We start from the raw sequence: 22,892 nt of genomic DNA, 5'->3' as shown, positions 1-22,892 counted from the left end.
CTTTCAGGCTTTTCTGCTTCAGTTTATGCTGGATAAATTGCTCAGGGGAAAAACAAAATCTACCTTCTTCTACAGATAACTTTTGTTTAAAGCAGATACCATATCTTCTTCTTTCTTGTTTTCATATTTAGAAGAAGCTGTAGGCAATGGGATTGGTCATTTTAAATGATGAAATACTTCACAGACCACAGTTTCTGAGCCAATGATTAATTATGTGTAGTGTGCATAAACTTGATTAATCTCTTATAAGGCAAGAAAAAAAAAGGGCAACAAATACACTGGGTAAACACTCAAACTGAAACTCATAAAATGCTTAATAACTAAAACAAGACATCAATATAAAACATGTCAACATTTAAAAGACAGCTCAGATGATTACTTAATTGAACAAAAATTTTATGTGAAATAAAAAAATTTAACGTTTTCTACAGAGACCTACCAAAAGCCGTACTCTAAACCCCATGTACAGTGCATATATTTATGATTACCGCTGTTCAGAGCTCTGTCCCACTCACAAGGAATGTATGAACTGACATCCCAGAGAACTCATTGTGCCGCCAATTCTGAAACAGAATTATGGAAAGGCTGGTCATGGCTCCATAGCTAAAGTTGAGTTCCATCTTCCACTTAAACCTCTTTGTTTTCTATGAAAAAACTACAGCATCTTTTCCCCAAATTTACAGCACTAACTCATTGGGTACAGAATGATTTTTCCCAAGAATTTAAAAGTAAGCCCATTAATTAGTTTCTGAATTAAAGTAGATTAAAAACTGGGTCCTTTAAGAAATTTAGGATCAGTGTCAGTCTTTTCTTTGTCCTGAATGATTTAATAATAGAAAAACTTTTCAGAGTTCAAATTCATTGAAATTTATGCATTCTAGTGCATGGGCTATATTTGAAGGAGTGTATTGCCTTGCCATGCCATGGAAGCCATGACTGGAGGGCAGTGGTATGCCACTGCATAAACTAGCTTGGCCTTCCACCAGACCTCCCAAGATAGTTTCATTGGATGAATGTCTTCATATCCCATGATACAGAGTGAGGGAACAAACTCCATCTACAAAACGATCAAGTAGAAGCTAAGTGAATGCAAACCACAGATTTTCCAGCCCCCTGCATGGGGGTAAGCTGTAAGGAAATATTTGAGCCATTAGAGTACACTTGATGGCAAATAAATAAATATAATCTGTTTTTGCAGAGATTTGGATACTGTCAAAATAAATTGTGTTTTGTGGTGGTGTATTATTCTACGTGCGATGAGAAGTAAGAAACCAAGACAAACGCACAGCAAGACATTCCAGCTGGAAACTGGATTAGTCCTAACTCTTCTTTGCTGCTGATCGTGATTAGGATTGGTATATAGGATAAATGGGCCAATTTATAACAGCTTTTCCTTCTTAGTAGATGTTTGTTCTGGGAGCTACCAGTTATTACAATGTTCATTTGAACCTTGTAGACCAGATTGTGTCTGGCCACTGTACAGACAGACAAGGAGAAAATGTTCCTTACAGTGTTGGGGAAGGGTCAGACCATGTTGTAAACATAGGCCATTATACTAGCTCTATCCTTTTCCTACTCAAAAGCTTCTGCAAGATTACTGCAGAGATATTATGTCAGGGTAAGGCCACAGGCAGCCTGTGTGTACTGGTCAGTTACCAAGTTATAATCAGGAGACATGTAGCAGAGTCAGGGTCGAGCTAGGTCAGGATACCAGGAAGTCAGGGTCAAGCACCTAGTTACAGACAGGAAGCAAGTAGTAGCAGAATCTGAGACAGGAAGCAAGTAGTAGCAGAATCTGGGACAAACCGGGGACAGGAGCTGGAGTCTAAGGTTCACAGAAAGGCAAGGTTTGGAGCAGAAGCAAGCAGATGATCTACATCATTTCTCAGACAGCTGTCTGTAATGGACTTCTTCCCCCTCCACCCCCCCCCCCAAATTGGCATGCGCCAATTAGTGGGCTGCAGGGGGCCGCCATTCAAACCCCGCAGGGCACTACTTCATGCAGTGTCTAGCTTCATGGAGTCCCCCAGCAGAAATATAGCCTGAGCTCCTGATGATCACGTGGAAGCATTGGCTGCCTCAGATCTCTGTAGTGCTGCATTCTAGTCCTGAAAGTGCTTCCATAACGATCACCCTATAGGATTTCATACTAGATCATAATGGCCCCTTTGGGCTTTAAACATCTATGAATTTCTTACACTAAAACTGCATTTAAAGATCATTTCTCTCAGCCACAGAAGAACCTGCCTTGATGTCCTATAACAAAGACATTAATGAGCATGTTGTCAGTTCTGTGTTAAGGTAATTGACCTGATATAGGCATGCTTGGGCAACTACATAAGGCCAAAATCAGCATTATATGAATAAATTTGAGGTGGAAGTTCCTCCTTCGAAGAGGGAATAGCATACATACTGTGCAGCCCAGAAGGTTCACAGAGCCTCGATGTGGCAGTAGATAACATTGGGATGGATTACAGTCAGTATCTTATTCTAACTCTTTTATTCCCCAAATAGCTATCTAAAACTATTGCAAGGAAGTGAGATACTAAATGGCTTTCAGTGTGAAGTAAGTGCAGGTCTGTTTTCTGATTGCTTAGGGAACTGTATCCTTTTTACATTCTCAGTGAAGTTCTAACTTCCTATCAAAATAATTATAATCATTTGGAAAAAAACATTTCAAAATTTTTAATTTAAAGCTTCATTAGAGCTGCAGGAAATGTGACAACCCCAATGAACTGTTACTACCATATACTATTAAAAGTATCAGTTAAGCGAGTCTATCATTAACAATCTATTTTCAGCGAAAATAGTATCTGAAGACATGACTGGATTACTTCAAGAAAATGTAAATGTACCCCCATTATTACAGTTTGATACAAGAAAAAAATCAATTTCAGTCTATTTTAAATAACAAAGCACTTTTTGTGGAACAAATGAAACAACTTCCATGAAGACCTATAAAGGAGCAGAGAACATATATACCTACTTCTTGCCTTCTTTATGCACACCTGCAATTGGGTTTACAGTATTTTTTTAAATCAAAATGTATTATTTCATATTTTTATTAGAGACATACAAGGTGGGTGAGGTAATAGCTTTTATTGGACAAGCTTCTAGATTATCACAGTGTTACAGCTAAGTGCCCACATATCTATTCAGGGGACACCATCAAAGGGCCTAATAACATCAGCCACACTATCAGAGGCTCGTTCACCTGCACATCCACCAATGTGATATATGCCATCATGTGCCAGCAATGCCCCTCTGCCATGTACATTGGTCAAACTGGACAATCTCTACGTAAAAGAATAAATGGACACAAATCAGATGTCAAGAATTATAACATTCATAAACCAGTCAGAGAGCACTTCAATCTCTCTGGTCATGCAATCACAGACATGAAGGTCGCTATCTTACAACAAAAAAAACTTTAAATCCAGACCCCAGCGAGAAACTGCTGAATTGGAATTCATTTGGAAATTGGATACTATGAATTTAGGCTTAAATAGAGACTGGGAGTGGTTAAGTCATTATGCAAGGTAGCCTATTTCCCCTTGTTTTTTTCTAACCCCCCCCCCCCGACGTTCTGGTTAAACTTGGATTTATGCTGGAAACGGCCCACCTTGATTATCATGCACATTGTAAGGAGAGTGGTCAGTTTGGATGAGCTATTGCCAGCAGGAGAGTGAGTTTGTGTGTGTATGGGGGTGGGGGTGAGAAAACCTGGATTTGTGCTGGAAATGGCCCACCTTGATTATCATACACATTTTAAAGAGAGTGGTCACTTTGGATGGGCTATTACCAGCAGGAGAGTGAGTTTGTGTGTGTGGGGGGCGGAGGGTGAGAAAACCTGGATTTGTGCTGGAAATGGCCCAACTTGCTGATCACTTTAGATAAGCTATTACCAGCAGGAGAGTGGGGTGGGAGGAGGTATTGTTTCATGGTCTCTGTGTGTATATAATGTCTTCTGCAGTTTCCACGGTATGCATCCGATGAAGTGAGCTATAGCTCACGAAAGCTCATGCTCAAATAAATTGGTTAGTCTCTAAGGTGCCACAAGTACTCCTTTTCTTTTTGCGAATACAGACTAACACGGCTGTTACTCTGAAACAAGAATAGATTGTTTAGCATAAGTAGGTTTCAGAGTAACAGCCGTGTTAGTCTGTATTCGCAAAAAGAAAAGGAGTACTTGTGGCACCTTAGAGACTAACCAATTTATTTGAGCATGAGCTTTCGTGAGCTACAGCTCACTTCATCGGATGCATACCGTGGAAACTGCAGCAGACTTTATATATACACAGAGAATATGAAACAATACCTCCTCCCACCCCACTGTCCTGTCCATAAGTAGTTAACACATTTCAAGGGACCATTCAAGGTAAAGTGGCCTATTAACATCCCTCCAGTCACAGGTGAGAAAGGGGAAAAAAAGCTGGGGAAGGGGCCTGTTTAAATGGGGTATAGACTGTTATAAGCCATAAATCCAGTGTTCTTTTTGAATAGAGACAGGAGTACTTGTGGCACCTTAGAGGCTAACAAATTTATTAGAGCATAAACTTTTGTTGGCTACAGCCCACTTCATCGGATGCATAGAATGGAACATATAGTAAGAAGATACATACACACACACACAGATAAGTTGGAAGTTGCCATACAAACTGTGAGAGGCTAATTAGTTAAGATGAGCTATTATCAGCAGGAGAAAAAAAAAGACTTTTGTAGTGATAATCAAGGTGGCCCATTTAGACAGTTGACAAAAAGGTGTGAGGATACATATTGAATCTATTTCCGTAAGTTAAGTGTAATGACCCATCCACTCCCAGTCTCTATTCAAACCCAAGTTAATGGTATCTAGTTTGCATATTAATTCAAGCTCAGCAGTTTCTCCTTGGAGTCTGTTTTTGAAGCTTTTCTGTTGCAAAATTGCCACCCTTAAATCTTTTACTGAGTGACCAAAGAGACTGAAGTGTTCTACTGGTTTTTGAATGTTATGATTCCTGATGTCAGATGTGTCCATTTATTCTTTTGCGTAGAGACTGTCCGGTTTGGCCAATGAACATGGCAGAGGGGCACTGCTGGCACATGACGACATGTATCACATTGGTAGATGTGCAGGTGAATGAACCCCTGATGGTGTGGCTAATGCGATTAGGTCCTACGATGGTGACACTTGAATAAATATGTGGACAGAGTGGGCATCGGGCTTTGTTGCAAGGATAGGTTCCTGGGTTAGTGTTTTTGTTGTGTGGTGGCTGGAGTGTATTTGGTTCAGATTGGGGGGCTGTCTGTAAGCGAGGACTGTTCAGTCTCCCAAGATCTGAGAGAGTGAGGGATCCTTTTTCAGGATAGGTTGTAAATCTTTGATGATGCGCTGGAGAAGTTTTAGTTGGGGGCTGAAGGTGACAGCTAGTGGCGTTCTGTTATTTTCTTTGTTGGGCCTGTCCTGTAGTACGTGACTTCTGGGTACTCTTCTGGCTCTGTCAATCTGTTTCTTCACTTCAGCAGGTGGGTACTGTAGTTGTAAGAATGCCTGATAGAGATCTTGTAGGTTTTGTCTGAGGGATTGGAGCAAATGCGGTTGTATCTTATAGCTTGGCTGTCGATAATGGATCGTGTGGTGTGTCCTGGATGGAAGCTGGAGGCATGTAGGTAGGCATAGCGGTCAGTAGGTTTCTGTATAGGGTGGTGGTTATGTGACCATCACTTATTAGCACAGTGGTGTCCAGGAAAATGGACTGCTTGTGTGGATTGGTCTAGGCTGAGGTTGATGGAGGGATGGAAATTGTTGAAAATCATGGTGGAATTCCTCAAGGACCTCTTTTCCATGGGTCGAGATGATGTCATCAATGTAGCTCAAGTAGAGTAGGGGTGTTAGGGGACAAGAGCTAAGGAAGGTTGTTCTAAATCATAAGTTACACATATTGAATCTATTTCCCTAAGTTAAAGTATCCTCACACCTTCTTGTCAACTGTCTAATTGGGCCATCTTGATCATCACTACAAAAGTTTTTTTTCCTCCTGCTGATAATAGCTCAACTAATTAGCCTCTCTCAGTTTGAATGTGTGTGTGTGTCTTCTTACTATATGTTCCATTCTATGCATCTGATGAAGTGGGCTGTAGCCCACCAAAGCTTATGCTCTAATAAATTTGTTAGCTTCTAAGATGCCACAAGTACTCCTGTTCTTTTTGTGGATACAGACTAAGACAGCTGCTACTCTGAAACCTGTCTCTATTCAGTCCATGATTTTTAGTATCTTGGAAAGTTATGAATTTAGGCTTGCAGGTTCATCTTTTAAGATGTTGTGTAGGTTTCCTTTGAGGATGAGGACTGAAAGTTCAGATAGAGTGACTGCTTTGTAGAAAGTGTTCAGCTACCTGTGATATGGTATTTTCCTCTATCATTTTTCTGTATGAGCGCAGTTGAGAGCATAGTGATTGTCTTGTTTCACCCACATAGTTGTTTTTGGGCCACTGAGTGCACCACATGTTGTGACAGACATGTGTAGGACACATGTGGGGAATGTTGATCATTGTTTAGCATTAGTAGTTAACACACATTTCAAAAGACCATTCAAGAGGACACTTCTCCAGTCCAGTCATAGGGGGAAAGGGAAAATCTGTTTCATCTTTTATTTAGCTGTGACAGTCTTGAGTACATTTCCCTAGACTTGAAGAAGAGCTCTGAGTAACCTCCAAAACTGGTCTCTCTCACCAACAGAAGTTGGGCCGTATCTCTCTACAATCCTGGGACCAACAGGGCTACAACACCACTTTATATGTTTATATTATGGTAGTGCCCAAAATTCCCAATCAGGATTGGGTTGCATTGTGATGCATGCTGTACTCATTTAAAGACGCAGCCCCTGCCAAAAACCGATGTGCTTAATTTTTTTAAAGAAGCTTAATCCAAGTAATTAGATATGAAGTTATTTAGGCACTCTGTTATGTTGCTTGATTAATCCCTCTGGATCTTTCCATGCACTAACTGAGCTGTTCTCTTAGAATACACATCTAAACTGGCACCTCAAGATACTATTACTTTCCTGAAAATTGCAGTTAGAAGAATTATATTTATCACGTTAAAAACTCTTGAGAAAACAGCTCTTCCTGAAGCTAGTGGCAACTGTTTCACTGAATAAATAAAAATTGTATTATTTCTATTAAAAGAATTAAATCAAGATTAATATAGAGGGGGGCCATAAAAATACTGAGTATTTAGAATCAAATCCTTGTTAATGTGTGAGCATTTATGCCTACCATTCATATAGCAAGAAAATAGGAAGTATCTATCATTCTATGAGCCTCATCATTTTGACCTTGATTTTGAAACTAATAAAATAAATATTAATTTGAACTTAAAATGAGTTATGGTGACCATTAAAGCTATTTCTGATGTTGGCAACTGAAACTTTTCAGTGAATGTACCTGTAGCAGTGAGTCGCAGAGCCCAGCTCTGCATGCTTAAGCTTGCCTGGCTCCCGCTACAGCGCTAAAAATAGCTGTGTCAATGATCCTGCTTGGACTGGAGCCCAGCCTCTGAAACCCAGGGGGAGGTGATTGAGAGAGGCTCTTGCAGGGAAGACCGTAAGACCAGAGGAGGTGCCCCAGCTAAAAAGATCTGGCAGTAGTTTGCTAAAGCAGAAAAGCACTGAGAGATCAGGGGAGTTTGGGGCTGTGCCCAGTTTAAGATGGAGAGAAGAAGATCTGTGTTTAAATTTGAACTTTAAGTTAATAAAGCAAAACCTAATGAGGACAGTTGCTATTGGACTTGTAAAAGCCTTTTTTTTTTTTTAAGTTTATTGAGGAACCAAGAGGGAAACTGAAGTGAGGGGCTGCTTGCACAGCTACCCTGAGGCCACAAGGGTGGACCTGGGAGGCAGCCACTTGTTCACATTGGAGAAGTCGACAGGATTTGCAAGCCCCCCCACTGTCAAGGACGAAAATGGATGCATAATCAGTACAAAGAAACATCTAAGGGTGGCAGGACAGGCCTGCTGGGTGTGAAAGGGAAGTCAATAGCATGCTCTTGGGAAGAGACATTAATGGGCTGCTCTCCTTGAAAGAGATATCAGAAGGAACAAGTGGCTTTTGAAGAAGCCAGGCAGGTAGCCCTGAAGGAAAGGATGAGTTAGCCATGGATAAGAAGGGCTTTGAGTTGCAAATTGATATGTTGGTGGTGGTAGATGAAAGGAACAGGCTTCATCTTTAGGTGGCAGAGATGGAGGCACCTTTGGAGAGAAGGCAGTTTCTGGCTGAAAGCAGTCAGATGAAAGGAGAGGGGCAGAGGCTGCAGAGTGAGCCCAACAGAGGCCAATGAAAGAAATAAAACATTCCCTTGGGTAGAACTTGCCGTAGGGTAGGCAAGGTTCAAAGGGTTGTGTGCGTTACAGAGTGGCTCAGCTCTTAATGGCTGGAGGGCCTGGGGCTAGCTAGCTAACCCAAATTACTAGAGGCACACCTGGGTTGGATTAGGGTGTTCCACTATATGAGCAATAGGAAGCTGCAACTTGGGGGAGGAGAAGGGATCTGTGGAGAGACTGCAGTGAGTGAGCGGCTCCTCCAGGGAAGATCCTAAAACCAAGATCCTAAGTCCCAGCTAGGAAGGGCTGGGAGTAGACTGCTAATGTAGAAAAACACCAAGAAACCAAGGAAGTTTGGGGCTGGGTCCATCTTAAGGCTGGAGGGAAGATGTGTGTTTAAAATTTGGAAGTTAACAAACCAGAGCCTAAGGAGGGTTGCTTCTACTGAACTTGTAAAAAGCCTTTGAGTTAACTGAGGAACCAAAAAGGGAAAATGAGGTGCAGCGCTGCTTACAGGTCTGCCCTGAAGCCAGGAGAGGGTGCCCAAGAGGAGGCCACTTATTGACATGTAGGAGTAAAGCAAATACTTAATACCAATAATTTAAATTTAATCTCAGTGTTTCATGCAGAGGGTGAAATTAATCCCAGAACAGAATCCTGCACAAGCTCCTATCTTCCACATAAAGCTTTGATACAGCATTTAAATAGTGCTTAAAACCTTGCATGGACTCTGAGAATTTCACCCAAAGAGAACGCACAGGATTTTTTAGCAGAAGCTGAAGTATGAAGCAGCATACTGCTCCTCATCATTAGTTTTAAATGTCTTTTCATTTCACAAATTGATGTGATGCTGTGCTGGGAGCTACATATGTACTAAACATACTGGTGAAATTTTCAGATGTATTTAAATAGGAAGATTAAATGAGACACGAAGTAATAATCACTCTGCAAACAGGACTAGAGTCTAGTACAGTGGTTCTCAAATTTTTTTTCGTGAACCACTTGAAAATTGCTGTGTGTCTTGGTGGACCACTTAATGATCTTTCCAAATGTTGTTTGTACCATTAGCTAACTATTGTAGAGCACTTTGGATAAAAGCGCGATATAAAAAAATCTTAATAATAAACTTTTTGTTTTACAAATAAAAGCACACAACTCATTTTAATATCAGTAGTCTTACCTTTCTAATGTGATGGATGTGCCCTCTCCCCTGCTGTGGCAGCCCCAGAGCTAGGGCTGGGAAGGAGGGGTGGTCTCTCCCTCTCTCCCCCACCATAGCAGCCAGAGTTGAGGCTGGGAAGGAGAGCAGTCTCTCCCTGGCAGCTGCGGTCCTGGAGCTGGGGAAAGTTGCCTCTTTCTCTGGCAACTGCAACCCTGCATGTCCCAAATTACCCCACTGCCCCATCCCACCTCCTATTCCCCACAAGGCCACCACCTCACCTTACACTGTGTCTTCTCCAGGGTCCAGGCACCTAATTAGTGGAGCCACGCCTGCAGAGCTCTACTAATTAGGTGGATGGCCCTTCATTCTCTCATGTGCGGCCGCCCAGGTGCATCTCCGAGGGAACTATCCATGGACCACTGAATGGAGCGTGCGGACCACTGGTGGTCCGTGGACCAGTTGAGAACCTCTGGTTTAATAGATAGACAGCGATTGCTCAGATGTTTCTGTCTAAAAATATATATTTTCCTCTACTAGTAAAAATATTGCTATATGATAAAAAAGGCTTTCTATCCATTTCATTTATATGAAGAACTATAAAATACAATCTATTTGTGCTGAAATGTTAATTCTGTACTTTCGAAAATAGCCTGCATATTAATCATAAGGTCATGACACAGGATGCTTTTCAAAAAGATATGCTCTAAATTATTTTTATAAGGTTCTATGGCCCGTGTATTATGTGTGAGATTAGATCACATTAGTACCCCCTGGCCTCGGAATCTGCAAGTTTATCAATAGATCTGCTGCACTGTAGCTCAGTATTTGCATTTATTCTGGCATTCTCTCAGTATGCTGGATCGTTCTGCCAGGAAAAACAGAACAAAATGGTTGTGAAATGAGATCTGGAACAGTTTTGGCAGCTCTGTATAAATATAATCCCAGCATTCTAAACAATGCATCTGATCTTATTGTCATCCACCATAATATCAACTGTCATTTATACACCATACATGGAATAATCTCAGCTAATAGACCGCATATGAAGGTTATTTTTATGCAGAATACCAACTCCTCTTATCATAAGATGTCTCCACATAGCAGACCGAGAGAGAAGGGGACCAGAGTTCCCACCCTGTTCTGAACAGAATCTACACATCAATGCAGTCCAAATTTATCCCTTTTTCTGCGTTTTAGCTGTAGAAGTAAAAACATAAATTTTAGTCTTCTGCCCAGGCTTCACTGTTCCTAGGGTTTTTCTAGGCTAGATCCCAGTTACCTCTGTTCAGATGACAGACTACCAAGCACAAGCAAGAAAAGAGTCAGCAACTTCCTGCAGGGTTCCAATACCTGAAAACACAATGGGTCAACAGAAGAACTCAGCAACCCTGTTACAGAGCTAAAGAATTCACACTTATGCTTAGCCAGCAATCACAGCCCCGCATAACTGCCGCTATTCTAGCCAAAAGGCTGTAATAACAGCCACAGAGGATGTTTTGTAGTGCCATACTGTGTCCATCGTTTAAAAACATGAAGGAAAGTAATGGAATCCGTGCTAACCTTAATTTCCCTACCCAAAGCCTGATGACAGGCTTTTTCTGGGGAGCTGAGGGAGAAGAGAGTAAACTTCAACCTTAATTATTATATGGCTACAGCTAAAAAACATGCAGTCTTGATCATAGTCACTACTACTAGTGGTTAACCTATAGCTATTCATCCACATTTTACTGGCACTGACAAGATTCAGACAGTTTTCCAAGAAGATGGGAAAAATAAAATGGAACGTTTCTTGTAGAGCTCATTTTGTTCTTTACAGAGTACAACCTATGTAAAGATTGTTGGGGCTACTGCAGGAAACTTCATCCAACCAGGTTCACAGGAGATAGATCTACCAACACTATTTGTATGAGATCAAGATTTTCAAAAATAGTTCTATAAAGTTAGGTTCCTAAACCAATATTTAGGCACCTAAATAAGTGATGTGATTTTCAGAAGTTCTGAGTACCTAGTGGGAGCTACTGAGTGATCTTCACTTTTGAAAATTCAGGCCACCTATTCATAGGCCTGGCTTAGCATTAGTAATTAAACATAAGGGAGGCCTCATTTCTTGAAAGACAGGATTGGGGAGGTAACAAAATTAGCAGGCTGAAAATGAAATATTTCTGCTAAAATAAGTAAATGGGTCAGTAAGCTAAAAGACAGAATGTCTGAGCTAGCTAAGGTAAGGGGTCGGGGGGGTGGGGAAGAGAAGAGAATGCCTAGGGAACCTAAGAACAAGGTAATATTGGGCAAGAGAATTTGGGAATATAAAGATGAGAAAGTGTAAAAGCGAATATGGACAGTGAGTTTTGTACAGAGTTTTGACCTTTCCTGCAAAGTCACCAAGCCAATCCCAAAAATGTGATACAATGAATGGTGAATGTAATGTCATGTGTAAAAATATAAATATATATAAAGGAAGGGAGTTTGTGTAAGTTTGGATGTGTGGTAAGCCCTGTACTCAGACACTATATACTTGAGTTGATCAGGCTCAAGTGTAGTTTGATTGTATGCTAATAAAGATGAATTCAGAGTTGAGTTCTCGGGAACTGAGTAGATAAAGTCTTGGAGGTTAGTGAGCGGATAAGGTCTCAGAAGCTGCCCCAACATACTCCTGAGTGGATGAGCTCTCAAAAGGTTACCCCCACAATATTTAAGAGCCTAATTTCAGGTGCCCATTTTAAAAAAAATCTTGGCTGAGGTTTCTAAAAAAATATTCAATTTATTTCATGGATAGATTTACCTACAAACAGTATTTACAAATATCACATTAACCTACATCAAAAGAAAATAAAGGCAAGGAAAGTATCTCATAAAGAAGGATATATTTGAGAAACTTAGAAGAAATGAGATCAGATTCTATCACTGTAAATTAATATTGATGCTTTAATGGTTATGGAATAGTATACCCCCCCCATAACAAACTAACTTATCTGGATTTTTAAAACAATTGCAAAAAATAATAATAAAAGCTTTTGCGCTTTGTTTTTATGTTGTTTAAATGTGGCCTGAAAGAATTGTTTATCTTTTCCTTCAAATAAAAAAGGAAATTTTTTTCTGGATGTTTGTTACTTTACAGATATCAGGAATATTGAGTCAGGTTTCCTAACATTTTGGTAGAAAACTTGGAGAACTGAGACTCTTCTACTGGGAGATTTATCAGCTCTAAATTGAGGGGCCAGGTGAATCCTTAACTAAGTTACTTTTCTTCCAAGTGTTTGAGATAAAATCGGAGTTAAAAAACAAAATAGTTTTAAACCATCTGAACCAAAATCTCTTCTCAACTTAAATAAAGTTTCACTTGTGTATTTTTTCTGATACCAGCAGCCTTCTAGTTCATCTGCCCCATTAATGTCCCTTCCCAAGAGCATGGTATTGACGTCCTTTTCACACCCAGCAGGCCTGTCCTGCCACCCTTAGATGTTTCTATGTACTGATTATGCATCCATTTTTCTCCTTGAGGTTTCTAGAATAAAGATGACCAGATTTTCTAGTGTAAAATCAAGGTGAGGGGAGCCAGAAAAAAAAAAATCTTCCAGGTTTCTTGCTATATCATAAAAAAGGCAAAAATCCTCCCTCCCCCCCCCCCCCATGTTATTTTCTGGTCACCTTTAAAGAGATACACTGAAATGTGATCTTGTTGCTGTTTACAAATCCAGATGGATTAGCAGCAAGAAAATGCAGTCCAAATGCTCCTAACAAATAAATCTGAGGAATGACACCCGTGTTCTCAGATGGACTACCTGGTCTTCAGTTCCAGTGGAACATTGGAAATCGTCAGAGAGTTTGAATATACAACGAAGAGATATCAGGTTTCCTGTAGTTACTTGGCTCTAATTTCATTCCTTGCTGTTCTATTCAGTGATAGTCAAAGTGATCCAAATGGATATCAAACTCTGTGCAAAAACTTGTTTTCATGGAACATAACCTATGGGTACCTTGAGTTTTGAGTGCTGAACTTGGGACAGATACTCAAAGGGAGTCTGGATTTTCAGTGTTGGATTCTCAGCACTTTTAAAAAGTCAGGTCCCTTTAGGTAACTCAAGTTTGATACTCAAATTGAGACATTCAAACTCACTAGCCCATTTTGAAAATTTTGGCTTCTAACACAGAAGGGTGTGTCTTTTTAAAGAAATATACGATACAAAGGGTTAAAACATTTAATTGGATGTTAATAAATGTTAACACCCTTCAAACCTTTAGTATCCTTTCATTGTTTGTGGGGGCTTTCAGCTACTATAGTTTAAGCAATTTGTACTTTTTTCTGATTAAACAAAATGTAGAATTTTTATGTGTGGTAGACAATCAGAAGATGCCAAGAGTAATAAAGAGCACTGAGTTCTTGCCAGTAATCCACAGTATTTCTGAAATATACTAAACCAATAGCAAAAAGTGAAATACAAAGAGAAAAGACCAAAACCCTCTTTTCCATTGCTCTGGTGGTGCAAAACAGATGTAAATGCCACTTTAAGTGGCTTCTTGAATATTCCCATTGTGTAGGGGAATCCTTCAGTGGCATGAAGCCAGATAGCTGGCTCTACTTCACACCCCACTGCGGTACTACACTCATTGCAGCCATCCTCCTGACAGAGAGACGTGGTCAAGAAAAAGGGGCATCACTGGAGTTCTCTTTCCAGAGCAACCCCTTAGTGGTTGTTGCATCCAGGATAATTTAGAGAACCTTGGGATTGTTCTAAATTGTTGTTTGTAATCTGACTGGAAGCCAGCTGGCTGAAGATCAGAGTCCTTTGTGGCTCCTTCCTGAGTGAGGCCAGCTACCAAGCAGCCAGTCCCAATGAATCTGGCCAAACTTTTTAAAGCATCTGAGCCTGAATTTCCTCACTTCCATTGGGGTAAAGGAGAATTAACTTCAGTGAAGTGAGTGGAGATAAGTGACAATAGTCAGGCCCAATATATTTTAACCTCTACTTCCAGAACAGCCTACCAAATCAACCTAGTCATCTATATTTTGTTCCAAAGTAAGTTTATTTTTTAAAACGTATTTCTTATTCAATTACAATTTTTTTTTAAAATACCATACAAAGAATAATATACTAAAAGGAAATAAAAAGTAAGCCACTGCATTTTAGTAATGACATAGGAAACACCTATACACATATATGTTTTTCTAGTATATGGAGCAACTTTGTACATCTTCTCACACAAGCTATATTTGATGTACGATTATGAATATTATGAGAGACATTGTCACTTACCTTAAACAAGTGTAATATATTTATGGCTTATAATTAGCATATTGCATCTTATTTCATGTCATCCCTTTCAGGTTTAGGTTGGCAAAGTTTCCCTTCTTTGAGAGCCTTCTTGCAAAATCCTCTAAGGGACTGAATAATGAGCCCTAATGATTTCAAGACTTTCTGCCCGGTTACAGTTTAATATCGCAGAATTTTATCCTGTGAGCTTTCTTGCAAAGCTGCTCAAAAATTAAATAGGCGATTCCAGCCAAATTCTGATGATTTAAGACTTTTGCGTGGCAGGGAAAGGAAATGGGAAATGCAGTTTAACATCTATTTTACACTTGTCGGCCTGGACTCAGGAAAGAACAGGGAATAAATATTACATTTAACCTTGGCGCAGTATACTGACCAAGACAAGGATTTAATGATTAATGTATCAAAGTCCTTGTAAATGTAAGCATAGTTTACTTAAAAAGATAAACATGGTTAATTTTTAAAAACAATGCAAAAGAAAAAATACTGTATTGCCATATAAAATGCTGGTGGAACCTGTATAGAATACTCAGTGTGGCATTATGCCCCATATTTTTCATAGTAATATCATTATGATGTGATTATGGCTTAACTATAATGTATTTTATGCATGATAAGTCATGTAAGAGATCATTGAAAAGGTTATGATTTACTGAATAAGATTATCTTATTTGTATGCATGTATCATTTTGGTATCTGAAATTACGAATATTGTCTATGCATCTATTACAAATGTGTTTACACCTGGGGAATGCCCACTAGGCAAAAATAGGATCAGTCTAGACTGCTGGGGAAGAGATGGGGAAGATGGGGATGGAGATGGCCAGCCCTCTGTGGAGATAGAGGTGGTTAGGGACTATTTAGAAAAGCTGGACGTGCACAAGTCCATGGGGCCGGACGAGTTGCATCCGAGAGTGCTGAAGGAATTGGCGGCTGTGATTGCAGAGCCAATGGCCATTATCTTTGAAAACTCGTGGCAAACGGGGGAAGTCCCGGATGACTGGAAAAAGGCTAATGTAGTGCCAATCTTTAAAAAAGGGAAGAAGGAGGATCCTGGGAACTACAGGCCAGTCAGCCTCACCTCAGTCCCTGGAAAAATCATGGAGCAGGTCCTCAAAGAATCAATCCTGAAGCACTTGCATGAGAGGAAAGTGATCAGAAACAGCCAGCATGGATTCACCAAGGGAAGGTCATGCCTGACTAATCTAATCGCCTTTTATGATGAGATTACTGGTTCTGTGGATGAAGGGAAAGCAGTGGATGTATTGTTTCTTGACTTTAGCAAAGCTTTTGACACGGTCTCCCACAGTATTCTTGTCAGCAAGTTAAGGAAGTATGGGCTGGAAGAATGCACTATAAGGTGGGTAGAAAGCTGGCTAGATTGTCGGGCTCAACGGGTAGTTATCAATGGTTCCATGTCTAGTTGGCAGCCGGTATCAAGTGGAGTGCCCCAAGGGTCGGTCCTGGGGCCGGTTTTGTTCAATATCTTCATAAATGATCTGGAGGATGGTGTGGATTGCACTCTCAGCCAATTTGCGGATGATACTAAACTGGGAGGAGTGGTAGATACGCTGGAGGGGAGGGATAGGATACAGAAGGACCTAGACAAATTGGAGGATTGGGCCAAAAGAAATCTGATGAGGTTCAATAAGGATAAGTGCAGGGTCCTGCACTTAGGACGGAAGAACCCAATGCACAGCTACAGACTAGGGACCGAATGGCTAGGCAGCAGTTCTGCGGAAAAGGACCTAGGGGTGACAGTGGACGAGAAGCTGGATATGAGTCAGCAGTGTGCCCTTGTTGCCAAGAAGGCCAATGGCATTTTGGGATGTATAAGTAGGGGCATAGCGAGCAGATCGAGGGACGTGATCGTTCCCCTCTACTCGACATTGGTGAGGCCTCATCTGGAGTACTGTGTCCAGTTTTGGGCCCCACACTTCAAGAAGGATGTGGATAAATTGGAGAGAGTCCAGCGAAGGGCAACAAAAATGATTAGGGGTCTGGAACACATGAGTTATGAGGAGAGGCTGAGGGAGCTGGGATTGTTTAGCCTGCAGAAGAGAAGAATGAGGGGGGATTTGATAGCTGCTTTCAACTACCTGAAAGGGGGTTCCAAAGAGGATGGCTCTAGACTGTTCTCAATGGTAGCAGATGACAGAACGAGGAGTAATGGTCTCAAGTTGCAGTGGGGGAGGTTTAGATTGGATATTAGGAAAAACTTTTTCACTAAGAGGGTGGTGAAACACTGGAATGCGTTACCTAGGGAGGTGGTAGAATCTTCTTCCTTAGAGGTTTTTAAGGTCAGGCTTGACAAAGCCCTGACTGGGATGATTTAACTGGGATTTGGTCCTGCTTCGAGCAGGGGGTTGGACTAGATGACCTTCTGGGGTCCCTTCCAACCCTTATATTCTATGATTCTATGCTGGCTGGGAAAGGCCATTAGGGAGAACAGTTGGTCTTAGAAGAAGCTAATCTCCCACCAGGGAGCCTTGCTGGGGACACTACAAACAGCCTCTGACTCATGGCTACTATGGGGTCATGTCACCTGGTACTGGGCTCCATCTTGGAATACCAGTGTTTTTCCACTGAAAGGTGTGGGAACCAAGCTTAGAGACATAGGGTTCCCGCCATATTCAAAAACTATTTAATGCAAGACAGTGACTTCATCGGGGTTCTTCACTGATTCCCCACCCAAGAAGACAGCTGGAAACACCTGAGGAAAAAGGACTGGACGAGAAGTGTTGGACCCTGGCTAGAGGGATTTCTAGCCTGTGAAAGGAATGCTTGTAGCTTAAATACTCCAGATAAGTGCAGCTTGCCCTCAAGAATCTCTGCAAGCTGCCTAAATCAACAATTAGGATGAGAATTTGCTACTCATATCCAATCTCTTTAGTATATTAATCTTAGATTGCATTATTGTTTATTTCATAGAATCATAGAATATCAGGGTTGGAAGGGACCTCAGGAGGTCATCTAGTCCAACCCCCTGCTCAAAGATTATTCGCGAGATAATCTGCTTTGATCTGTTTGCTATCCTTTGTACTTAAACTTGTTTTTGTTTTGTCTAAAACCAGTGTGTGGAAATCATAACTTGAGGCAGAAAGCTGTTGTATATCTTCTTCCACATTGAGGGAGGGGGGTGAATGTAATGAGTTTACGCTGTGCAGTTCCCCGTGCAGCGCAAGACTATGATTTTGGGTTTACCCTCCAGAGGGGGTGTGCACCTGAGAAGCTGGTAAGTGCCCTAGCTGTATAGCCTTCCCATGCAGGGACTGGTCAGAAAGTCTGTCTGCATTTTACTACAGCTGTGTGTCCCCCTACCTGTGTGCTGGTGAAAGTGAGAGACCGGGAGCGTGTCTGCAGCTTGTCACAGCATTATATGGTGAGTGGGAGCCCAGGGGGCTCAGTGTTACCCCAGTTTCAGGTCACACTCAGTATTGTTGATCATGTTATAAAGAGGATATTTCCATACAGGGATTGTGGATACAGTAATCAGAATAATTCTCAAATTTTAAGTTTTTTTGGGCCATGGACTCTGGTGCTTGGCCCTGTATCCAATGATTTTCATTTATCATTCATTTATTGTGTGATATTATCATCTATATTCATTGTCTGTTAGAATTAATTTGTAGGATTATAGATGTATAAGACTGATCAGTATTTAAAGGAAACATGTATTAGCTATAAGAAATACAAGAACCTGTAGGCGGAGGCCTGCAAGATTTTAGCTTAACTATTTTAGGCCTTGGAGACCAGAAATGTGGACATAAGAAAATAACCCAGAAATAATCCCATGCTCTAAGATTATGGGAACAGAGATACCAAATGGTAATATTGCAGAAGTCTAGAAGGAAGATTAAATTTTAAATTATAAAATGCTGGAAAAACAAATATGGACTCCAACATGTGTCTTAACCACAGGATACAGGTACATCAACATTAATGAGAACCTGCACAGCCTATAGAATTTAGGATTCCTGGTGTTTCTAGGGGGACACAGAACAATAAGAAAGAGTTGACACTTTCATGTACATGCGCAGAATGTAGGCATAGACAGAATCACATTATTAAAAAAGGGTGCCCAGAACAGGAAAATAGAGCTTCCTATGGGAAACCTCCATCAGGAACCATCCCCGTGTTAATGATCAATCCATGAAAGGACTATCAGACTAACACCATCTAGGAAGATGTGAGTATGTCTGTAGTTATCATTAGTACATGGATATATTTTGGAATTCTATATGCTGTGACATTTATAACTTTGTTGGCAACCTTAATGAAACTGCTAAAAGATAGTGGACCTTGTTCTTGTGATTGTGTGTTACTTGCCTATGGTTCCTATGGGCTCTAGATCCAGAACAAAGAGAACTCTGTTGAACTTGAAACTGTAGCCAACAGAGCTGAACCCACTGTAGTATAATTAACATTAAATAAAATAAAAAGGCTACAGCCCCGACTTGAAGGCCAGTCTAGGCAGAGTTTGTAGCTTTCCTGTACTCATTCATTCTGTGGTCAACTTCTGCATGCATTGGTACTGGCTTCCTCTGGGCCTGGGGGGTGCTCAATCCCACAGTCTGCCCTGGAGCACCCACGGAGTCTGCCTATGTTTGCATCCATCAGTGGGCTTTCAACCATTGCTTCTCTTGGATGTCTTGCCTTGCAGTGACTTCTGTCTGAGAAAGATACAGACACCAAAAAGTTGTTTTGTGAATCAATTACTAGACAGTACTAACAGAATGAATAATTGCTACTTCCCTCTCCAAGCCCAGGCATTCATTACACGAAGACACCTCCTATAGCCTCACATCAGGGAGTGGGATTCTTGTTTTTGTCTTTAAACTCAGAATTTCTCTGTGATGGATGACATCTAGAAAGCAGTAATGTCAAACCTGACATCTGGGTGACAGATGACAGCAAACTAGATATAATCTTGAAATGTGAAATGGACAAAAGACAGACAAGACAATTTTGAATGGTGTATCCTTGCATTTATTTTTGCAGTTTTTGAGGGTCAAAGTTATGTCCTATGTGCAGTGTAAACTGGGTGAGGCAACATTGAATATGGACGGATTATTTAGGTATCAGGAACAGGCCAGATCCAGATGGTTAATTTCCAGTTGGGAAAAAAAAAAAAAAACCAAGAGGCAGGACTCTTGGAGATTAGGTTTTGGGAGTTTTAGCTGGACTTCACTGAGGCCTGAGCCTACACACTCAGAAGTTTCATCGGTTTAACCCAGGTGTGGTTTTATGCCTGTACATCCTGTGTGTAGATACTCTTAAGTAGGTTTAAACTTGGTTTATATTAGGTTAGCTTGCACCTATAAATTACAGGAGCAAGCAAACCTGTGTAATCTGCATTCAACCTGTTGGAAGAGTGTCCACACACAAAGCTGCATGAGTTTAATGACACACTTAATTAGAACTAGTGCATCATCTGTATGTAGACCAGCCCTGAAACACACTTTCAGCCTGCCAGATAAATGAAAGGAGGGGGTGGGGGGAAGCTCCCTTTTCTGTACACCCAGCCAGCCATAAAGTCCCTCTTGGTGGCTGTTCTCTGCTGGCTTTACCTGTAAAGGGTTAAAAAAAGTCTCCCTGGCTAAGTAAAAGAAAGGGAGCGCGCACTGGACCAAAAGAGCCAATGAGATAGCTAGAATTTTCTAAAAATCGGAAAAAATTTCCCGTGTCTGCTGTTCTCCAGGGAAGAGGGGAACAGGGCAGCAGTTATGCTATGAGAAGCTTTAAGCCAGGTATGAAAAAATCAGACCACCACCTAGAACTACTTATTGGAAACCCACAGATGTGTAAGTAGATAAGGAATAATAGAAATAGAAATAATAGAAAGACACAATTAGGTTTACCTCTTATTTTCTGTAATGCTTGTGGACTCCTCTGTGCTAACCCCAGATACTTTTGTTTTATTTGTAAACTTTACGCTGGACCTCAAGAAGCTATCTTGATGCTTAATCCTTGTATTGTTTTAATAAAATTTACCTTTAAGAACAGGATTGAATTTGTGTCCCCCTAAGAGGCTTGTGCATATCGTTTAATTAGCTGGTGGCAACAGCTAATTTCCTTTGTATTCTTTCTCAGGTCTTCCCCAGAGGGGGAGTGAAATGGCTTGAGTGTACCCCACATGAAGGAATTCTTAAGTGCGCCTTCCTGGGTTTCAAAAAGGGGGTGTTTTGCACTTGGGTGGTGGCAGCATCTACCCATCGAAGGTCAGAGAGAACCTGTAACCTTGAGAATTTAATACAAGCCTGGAGTGGCCAGTATTAATTTTTAAAATCCTTGCAGGCCCCCTACCATCTGCACTTGAAGTGCCAGTATGGGGAATCAGCCTTGACACAGTCTTACCATTTTTTAAATACAATGTGTTTGCTAATTGAACACACTGTCAATTCAGAAGTACTATTCCAAAAGGAGTAATTCGTTTTCCTTTCACAAACAACGGCAATAGCAAACCATGCATGATATTCAGGACATTATATTATTTACATGATCTATACAGTGAAGTCATATAGATAATTTCTTCAGCTCCAACAAACAAACATGTCTAAACAGTTACATTGTTTATTTCCTTACAAATGAAACGTAGAGGTGTTTGGAGAGGTTATGCTTTTGGTTTATGAGCTATATTTTCATAATCAAATAAAAATAAATCTGTATAATTATTGAAATGTGTATTTGAGCAACTTTAAAGCAGACTAGTTGAAAACATGAAGCATGACAAACAAATTTAGAGTATATTTAGGATTTAACTTCAGAAATTAACCCCATACAGTGAGCACTATAGAAAGGAATTTACAGTTATGTTAGAAATCTCTGAAGTAAACATGCAAACCCTAAGTGCTGAGAAGACGTATAACCGAATTTTCCCACTAGAAATCTTTGATTAACCAATACTCAGGTGTTCAGGAAGTACACAATTGCAAAACTGGTTATTCAAATTTGTGTTACTAGGCACTCAAATTTTCAGGCATCATTTCATAATTGCGTCTTGAAAATAATTCAGTTTTCAGATATGTAGCCGACGTTACATTTACATAGTATCTTTGTGCCAAAGGATCACAAACTGCTTTAAAAACAACGTATTTGGCACAGTGGCTAAGGTATCAGCCTACAGCCCAGGAGACATCAATTCTATTCCTAGCTCTGCCTGAGGTGGGCTGTATGAGCTTGGGCAAGTCCCCTCAGCTCCTTGGTTTCACCATTTGTAAAATGGGGATTTCATGTTTATTTCCTTTGTAAAACGTCTTGAGATCCTTAGATGAAAAGCTGCATATATTTCTGTTACTATATTTTGTATTTAGATTTAAAAGACCACAAGAGTCTCTCCCTCTAGGTGCCCCCTGACAATAAACTAAAATCACAATTAATATAAACAAAAGAGAACCAGCAGCAACCCCACAAGGTATACAACTAACTAAATACATTATACACCATAGATAAAATAAGAAATACCACACCATCCCTAACTATCAGTTCTGCTCTCATATAGCATCTCATTCCACAAAAAACCCTTTAAAAAGATGAGCCTTGCAATATGTCCTTATGGCCAAGTGATTCAGGCTATTTTATAAGAGGAGCACCTTCTCAAGAAAAGGGGGTTCTAACAAAGACCCTGTAGGCAGCCCCATCTTTTATACAGATTAGATGCCCACCACTAAAATGATGCCAGCGCAGCATCAATCTGTTTAACAATGCACAGCAACATTACAAACCAGTATAAAACAGTTGGACACAGCTGCATGTAGGATACATGTACTTGTTAGAATGACTTCTGTGCTTTTGTGCCCTACATTTTCGTTTAAATGATATTTGCAATAAGAGTTTGCATTTACTAATAGTTAAAATACAAATAAAAATCTACTCCCATTGCTATTTTATTTTTGCTGGCACTGAAAATGCAATTTTAGTCACATCCATTTTTCCCAGTGACTCCAATCCCTAACTTTTAGGCACTTTATGAGCACTAATAGCTACAATCTGCAAAAGAGGCCTGTCTGAATTATCTCTGACTCTTATGTATGCCATTTGACAAAAAGGTCAGAGAGGTTAGAGATGAGATAATCAAAGAAATTCTGGTCACAATGACACAGTCTGGTGAATACCAAGTAGGATGTTGTGATGCCAGCCTACTGTCATTACAGGAAATAT

At 40.5% G+C, this 22,892-nt stretch overlaps 1 protein-coding gene across 7 annotated transcripts in view; it reads right to left on the bottom strand.

The window, feature by feature from the left end:
* Nucleotides 1–22,892, bottom strand: part of RNF180 (ring finger protein 180) — a 232,972-nt gene that overhangs the window by 34,778 nt on the left and 175,302 nt on the right. The window contains exon 5 of one of the 7 annotated variants that reach the window (XM_048850908.2): nucleotides 17,266–19,405. The exons of the other annotated variants lie outside the window; for them this stretch is intronic. Within the exon in view, the coding sequence (XP_048706865.1) occupies nucleotides 19,349–19,405 (57 nt within the window). The 3' untranslated portion in view covers nucleotides 17,266–19,348. Of the gene's footprint in view, nucleotides 1–17,265; nucleotides 19,406–22,892 lie in introns of those variants that run through there. 7 annotated transcript variants of the gene reach the window in all.

Source organism: Caretta caretta, chromosome 5 (genome assembly GCF_965140235.1).
Source record: "Caretta caretta isolate rCarCar2 chromosome 5, rCarCar1.hap1, whole genome shotgun sequence".
Classification (NCBI taxonomy): Eukaryota; Metazoa; Chordata; order Testudines; family Cheloniidae; genus Caretta; species Caretta caretta.
This window is presented reverse-complemented; position numbering and strand designations above follow the sequence as displayed.